Raw genomic sequence first — 6,909 nt, 5'->3', positions numbered from 1 at the left:
TTTGTTTGTGTGACCTTCATTTTAAATTCAAGTAATCTTCTTCTGGAATTTAGGCACTGACAGGTTGGAAGAGAACAACACAAAACACAAAGTGAATACCTGGGGAAAGCTGAGTAAGGCAATTATTTGAATTATGTCAACACAGCCTAAAGGAGTCATCCAGATGATTTTCTGTATTGGTCCATTTTAATGTAATAGTCTGCCTCCATAGAAGTAGAATCTTAAAAGCAACATGTTTCTCAACACATAAGCAGATATATATACATATATATAATATGTATTATATTACATATATTTATTATAATTATATATATTTATATATAATATATATTATATATATAAAATGTTGAAGTAAGTATTTACTATCTTCTAATTTTAAATTTTAAGGAAAATTAAAGTTCTCAGAAAGGAGAAAATGTAACTGGTCATTCTTTTTACCTCTCCCTCTTTAATATATTCTTCTCCCAAATAGATTTAAAAAAAAATTGCCTTTAGATCACACCTATATAATTTAGTAGCACTGAAAAATTCATTAAATAGTTCCAAATGGAAAGCTTCCACTTTTTTTTCCTTTATCATCAATTTTATAGAATTGAAAAGATCTCTTCACACTTGATTCTCAAATTCATACTCCATCATAACCTGAAAACTGGACCACAAATTTATTCAGTTTGATTTCCCATTTGACAAATTAATCCTCTCACCAATAAATAAAAACAAAACTCAGTTGATCTCACTTAGCCTTTATGAATAAACATGGAGACTTAAAAATGTATTTTAAGTGCTTTCTTAAGGGCATCCAAGCAGATTGTTCCCTTCTTGCCTAAACATCATCAAAAATGGTCCGAGTGGACTAAAACAGGACAATTTATAAAACTCCAGAATGTAAAATTTATACTGCTGATAAGGGGACCTCAATACAAACCATGACATGAAAGTCACAGGAAAACGGTTTTCATAAAGGGCGCAAAGAACCAGTTTTAAAACAAAAATTCATGTTTATATTGTCCCAATTCTTCCTGAATCAGTAAGCCAGTACATATTGATTACACACATACATCTGTAGGCTAAGGCAACTGAGCTACATCTGGTTTCCTCTCATGTCCAAAAGATTTCTCATTATCACCTGATTCTTTTACCTACCTGTTTTCTCTCTCTCATCCTCTTTTCACACTCTCTCATCATCTTTCACATCTTAACCCTTCATAACACATAGTGCACCTCACTCATCTACCTGACATCCCCAAGAGCTGATTCACATCAACATCCTGACTCTCACACCTTGCCAGCTGAAGTCAGCCACATGTTCCACAGTCTTCAGTAACAACACAGATTTCAGGTCTTAAAATTAGCTGGGCCTCAGAAGCTACAAAGAAATCACTTCCTCACTCCCTCGGCCCTGTTCTCTCATACCCATTCCCAGTTCCAATCCTCTTTAAGATGACTCCACCGATCCTCCTAACACTTTAATAAAAGTTACAGCTCCTATAGCAAGACATGGGGACTGCAGGGAGCCACCCATGGCTTGTAAGTGAACCAGCTTGATTGAGCTATTAAACAGGAGGATCTGGCCTCAGGAACTGCATTGGTTCACCGCTGAAATTCAAATGCAAGCCCTGGATGTGGGAATGACCTGCAAGAGCCAAATGGCTTGCTTACCTCCACCCACTATCCTATTTTCTCAAAAGGAGCTCCTACTGGTCTCCAAGCGCAGGCTCCTTCCTTTGTCAGAGCCAGACACTTATGGACAGCTCAATCGGTCATGCCCCTACTTCAAAGATAATTTGCCTTCTATCATTGTTTCTGATAAATAAATTTCATAGCTTATATTTCCCAGCCAGCCCATCCCTCCTACAGGAACCCTTTCCCTTGCCCACAAGGGACTTGTAGTGAGGGGACCAATCAAGGAACAGTTGTGCAAGGCCGAGGCTGCATGCTCCATCCCCTTCCTGAACTACTGCCATGGAGAGGCACAGTGTCAATGTGGAGACTGGGTGTGTGTCTTGCAAAGTTGTGGCCACTCTGCCCATCAGGTCTCTCACAGATCAGGTGCCTTACATTCTGAGGCCCCCAGCACAATCACTGGGGCCTCAACTATAAGGTTGATGGCTAGATCTTTGTTAGGAGGAGAGCTCTGGTGCTGAAGACAGTTTCCATTGAATGGGTGTTTTGTTCTTTCTCTTTCTATTGTAATTTTTTGGCTGAGGGCTTAATGATTCCTGAGGTGATGATGGCTTACTCTAAGTAATACAGCCTGCCAGGAACATTTCCCAAAGATCTACCTGGAATTGTTCTGGAGGTTTTCTCCAGATAACAACAGTATGTCACCTGAGAGCATGCTAGAGCCAATCGTGACTCAGACCTGTCTAGAAGTTAGGTGTCTGGAGATACCTTTAAAAAGTCTTACATTGTGTCTCTCTAGTGTGTGAGAACCAGCAAAGTCTTAAAGAGTACAGGTATTAGGATGATGGCAACACCAAAAACAGAAAATGAAATTTATATCGACAACTGATTTTATTTCAAAGAAAAGGGCATATGACATTGGTGAATATCTGGCACTGAGTTAATTTCACCTTAGTCTTAAAATTTTTATTAGGAAGTTTATTCCAATGATGTATGAAGTTGCCATTTCTGAATATAGGAATAATTTTAAATTTGACATTTTTATGTTTTTTTTTTAAAAAGAACCAACATCCTCAAGCTTCAAAATATTCACACCATCCAAAATCTGTATTTTAGTGTCTAGACAAATTAGAAGAAAACTTTAGCAAGAAAATGAGTAAGCACCTTTGAGAATTAAATGTTAACCTTATGATGCAATTAGTGCCTATTTTTCACAAAATAGGTTGCCAACTGATCCCTTGATGTGAGGGAACTCCTAGTACCCAAAGAAAAATATCCTATATTTGTGTAAAAGAAATCATTTGTATATTGGGTGGTTAGAAGTATTTTGCTATAGAAGTAGAAGTTCATAGCCATTAAAGATTAGTTTACAGCTCTCAGAAAGATAGGTTTAGCTGGTTGTGATTTCTTAAACAACTTACGTAATTTTTCTTCTAAACAAGTAATGAAAAACACTCACTGACTGTTGGTTTGAGAAACTTTTTCTGGCCAGGAAAATAAATTGCACTGTTAATTTTAAGGAGGAAACAAAAAACAAGAAACTTTTTTCTTATAAAATGCCAAGGCAATCTCAAGAAATTCACAATCATAATTAACTCTGCACAGTGAGAGCATCTTCCTCTACCAAGGACAGCTCCAGGGTGTTTTCATTAGTGCTGGTCTTCATCCTGAAGTTGAAAGAACCATAGAGTTTTGCAGACTCTTTGGAAGATGCAAATCTGTTTCGACGATAGAGCTCCCCCTTCCACATAGACATCATTAATAAACAAGACAGAACAACCCCCCCAAGTGTGAGGAGGCAGAGCCCAGCAATCACACATCGGTCTAGATGAGCACCCAGCCTTGCACTCTCCTTCTCTAGACGTTCCATCTCCCGGGCTGCCACAGTGTTGGGATCCACGGTCACCTCTCGTGGGACAATGTAAGAAATGATCACCAGCAAGATGCCAGTGACCAAGAACAAGATGGCGCTGATGAAACCATAATCAATTGACTTCCCTGAAGATGTGGCTTCTGAACTGGTGTCGTCTTCATCTTCGGATATCAAGGATATGGCAGCCTCATGGGACCATTCACTTGGATTTCCCCAGCCAAGATCTCCAGGATGATTACTGCCTTTTGCTGAAGGGGACCTACTATTCCGCTGCTCCAAGTTGACATTCTCATCCACATAAGTAAAAGATGTTTCTAATTCCTGGCTGCAGCAGTTGCAGACTTTCCGTTCTGCTGTTATTTGGTTGTTCCCTGAGTCCAGGGGTCCTGGTGGGAAGAAGTTTGGCTGAACAGTACTATCTTGCAGAGAAGAGGAAGGGGATGCTGGAAAAGGGCTGGGTCTAGACCCTTCCATCCCTGTTAGTCTTGGTGTAGATGTACAGTGTTTTTGACAGCAAAGAGCAGCCCTGATGGCTGCTACATCGACATGGTCACCAGGAAGTCCTCCTGAACTGCAATCCATGGCATCACACAGGTCTGTCTGGCTGCTCTTCTTAGAAAGGTAGTGGAGCTCCATGGGAGCCAGTTAGATATCCCCCAGCAGCTTCTAGAAATTCTGCCAATAGCAACAAATTTAGGTAAGAACCCAAGAACTAAGACTGTACTGCCAGGAGTGCTGCTTCTAAAGTCCCCATTTTCTTTGCAACCCTGGCTGTCAGCACCTCAGCCCCAGTTCCTCCTAAAAGGGGCAAAAGAGGGGGAAAAGTCCCAAGCAGCAGAAAAGTATGAAAAGGGAAAATCCTCTGACTTGCCACAGGGTTAACACTGAGGACCTTAGGTCAGGGCAGAAAAGGAGCACTGAGGAAGTGGCAGTGTCTCTGGAAAAAGCATACTGCTGTCACCAAGCCAAATTTATCCAAGGACTCACACATTCCTGTGACAGGATCCCTCAAATGAGAAGTCAGGTTTCCTGTAGAAAGACACAAATGAGAAAGGCAGGAGCCCTTTTTAAGAACTGCTGAATTTCTGGAGGATTTGGGGAAGCACAGATTTATTAACGACTCCATTAGATTGCATGTTTACACTCTTTAGTTCAGAACACATTTTGGTATCTGGTACAGATTAGCTTTAATGAATACATATCTGTTGGGATCCATAGAAGAAGGGGCTCAGCATGTTGACACAGCAGCTCTGAAGTGGGTGAAAGACTGGCTTAGTCTGCGACCTCTTCCAACCTTACACCTCACATATCCAACAAGTAAGTCACACGACCCTGGGCCCTATATTTTCAAGATCATATGCTGCTTGTTCATGTACTTACACTCTGCCCCATCTCCTAACGACTTCTTAGGAGCAGTATGTGCTGGTCCCCAAAGTGTGTAGACCACACACTTCACTGTGATCCCTGCAAAATGCCATGAGCCAGCCCACTCCTCCACATACACACCGCCTGCTCCAGCTGCATGTCTGCTATTCCCACACCCTGCGCCTCAGTGGAAGAGTTTCTCCCTCCCCTACAATTTAACAAGCACAAGAAACTAGTTGGCTTTACAAACCCAATCTAGAAGTAAACTGACAATAAGAGACAAATGATAAACCCATAGAGTCCTGTCAGGCAAATAGGTGAGAAGCTATTTCTAAGGGTTATCTGGGACTTTATATCCATGACACTCCCTCTCCTTCACTGCAGCATAAGGCCTTTGGTCGACAGAACTTTGGGTTGGGCAGAAAGTCACCTCCTGTCCATCTTTCTCTTTTCTCTATCGCCTTTCTGAAGAATAATAATTCACTTTTCACAATCACTAAATATAGGATTTTTAACCAAGGGCTCCTTTTATTTTGATTCCAAACCCTGGGTGCTAATAGATTTTGACCAGAGGTCCAAGAGTTATTATTCTTCAAAATCCACAGCTCCAACAGCTCTTAAGAGACTCAGACACTGGGCACCTAAGGTCAACCTGGCAACTTAAAGCATAAGTACACAGTTCCTAATAGCCATCAGTGATTTGCTTTTTGTTTTTAAACAAAAACTTGTCTCCTATTAGAGTTTCTCTGCACCTAAAACAAAAACAAAAAAACCACTAAGTGCAAGGAAACCACAAGTGAACCAGAGCTTTCCTTTAGCAAGTGGACAAACCCCTCCTGAAAGATCCCTCAATGAGGAAAGTGCTGGTAAAAGCTTTCATCAATTACTGAAATGAGGACTCATCCTGCAGATCCCTCAGGCATTAGGCGCTCTGATTAACCTTTGGCATAATTAACTAATCACATTAAGACTACTTTGGATATAATCGCCAGGGTTCCTTATAGGACTTCCAATGTGTAACAAAGGGGGAGAAAAATATCCACTCAATTCTCTTCTCTTGCCTCCATCCCTCTTAAAAGAGAGACTGCTAGTTCTACGAGAGATACACTTAGCAGTACAGTCGATTTCTTTGAAACCCCGTAATCCGGGGCTTCCATTCTCAGGGGAGAATGAATAATCTCAAGGGGCCAGCAAAAGGTCTTTTCTCCTGTCCTCCCCTTTTTTCTTTGGTATGTTTTAAAATCCAGATAAGAAGACTGTACCTTAAAGCGAGGAGACAGTACTTTCCCTCGTCTCTCTGCAGTCAATTAAAGGCAAAAAATTTGCTTAGAAACTGACTGGGGCGAGGCTGTTCTGGGGAAAACGACCTGGGGATGCGTCCTGCGCGCTCCGTGCGGGAAGAACCGGCCGCGAGCAGCAGAGTCCCCCACCCGCGCCGCAGGATCAATCAATCCATTCCGGGTGAAGTCTGCGCCCACCCAGGGCACCCCCAGTCGGGCTGCGTCCGCCGAGGTCCGGGAGACGAAGCAGGAACCTTGTACTGGGAGTGGGGACACGCGCCCCAGCTCCGCCAGGCTGCCGGCTTTCTCCTTCGTTCCTGGCGCCTCCTCCCCATCCCGCTTTCAGCCACTCACCTTCCGCCTCGGTCACCTGTGCAGCTCCAGCACCGCGCGCTCGCCCCTGCACGACTCTGGTAGAAAGTGCCCCCTTCCCAGCCGCGGCACTTGTAGCCTCTGCGCGCCGCTCTGCTCCGCCGGGTGGGCAGCGCCCGCCGTGCCGGGTGGGGCGGGGCGGGGCGGGGCGCTCCCTCTTGCTGAGCATCCCGGGAGATGTAGTTCAGGAGCGGCCTCGGCATGCCTCCTGTCCAGGTTTCTCTCACACCGCCTCAGTTTTGCGCTTTGCTGAAGACTAACCAGTTGCTCCAGGCTGGTACTCCAAAAGAAGTGCTGGCTTCTAAGCTGAGAGTGGATTCTGGAAGGATTGTGAGGAAGGGATGGGAGGAAAGGATGGGAGGAAAGAAGTGTATGTTCAGTTCCAATGTGTGCCGA

At 43.3% G+C, this 6,909-nt stretch overlaps 1 protein-coding gene across 3 annotated transcripts; it reads right to left on the bottom strand.

Moving 5' to 3' along the window:
- Window positions 1–433: 433 nt before the first annotated feature.
- Tmem74 (transmembrane protein 74) lies at window positions 434–6,625 on the bottom strand. Of its 3 annotated transcripts, XM_047565345.1 has the most exons (3): window positions 6,496–6,625; window positions 4,484–4,525; window positions 434–4,171 (listed from the first exon to the last, which is right to left on the bottom strand). In XM_047565345.1, exon 3 carries the CDS (start codon window positions 4,130–4,132, stop codon window positions 3,215–3,217), a length of 918 nt encoding a protein of 305 aa, XP_047421301.1. In that variant the 5' UTR covers window positions 4,133–4,171; window positions 4,484–4,525; window positions 6,496–6,625; the 3' UTR covers window positions 434–3,214. The 3 variants fall into 3 exon arrangements, with proteins under 3 accessions (XP_047421301.1, XP_047421308.1, XP_047421315.1); XM_047565352.1 differs by having other exon boundaries at window positions 434–4,525; XM_047565359.1 differs by lacking the exon at window positions 4,484–4,525 and having other exon boundaries at window positions 6,496–6,576.
- Window positions 6,626–6,909: the final 284 nt, after the last annotated feature.

Source organism: Sciurus carolinensis, chromosome 1 (assembly GCF_902686445.1).
Source record: "Sciurus carolinensis chromosome 1, mSciCar1.2, whole genome shotgun sequence".
In the NCBI taxonomy this organism is placed as follows: domain Eukaryota; kingdom Metazoa; phylum Chordata; class Mammalia; order Rodentia; family Sciuridae; genus Sciurus; species Sciurus carolinensis.
Note: the sequence above shows the minus strand (reverse complement) of the source record. Positions and strands in the feature narration are given on the sequence as shown.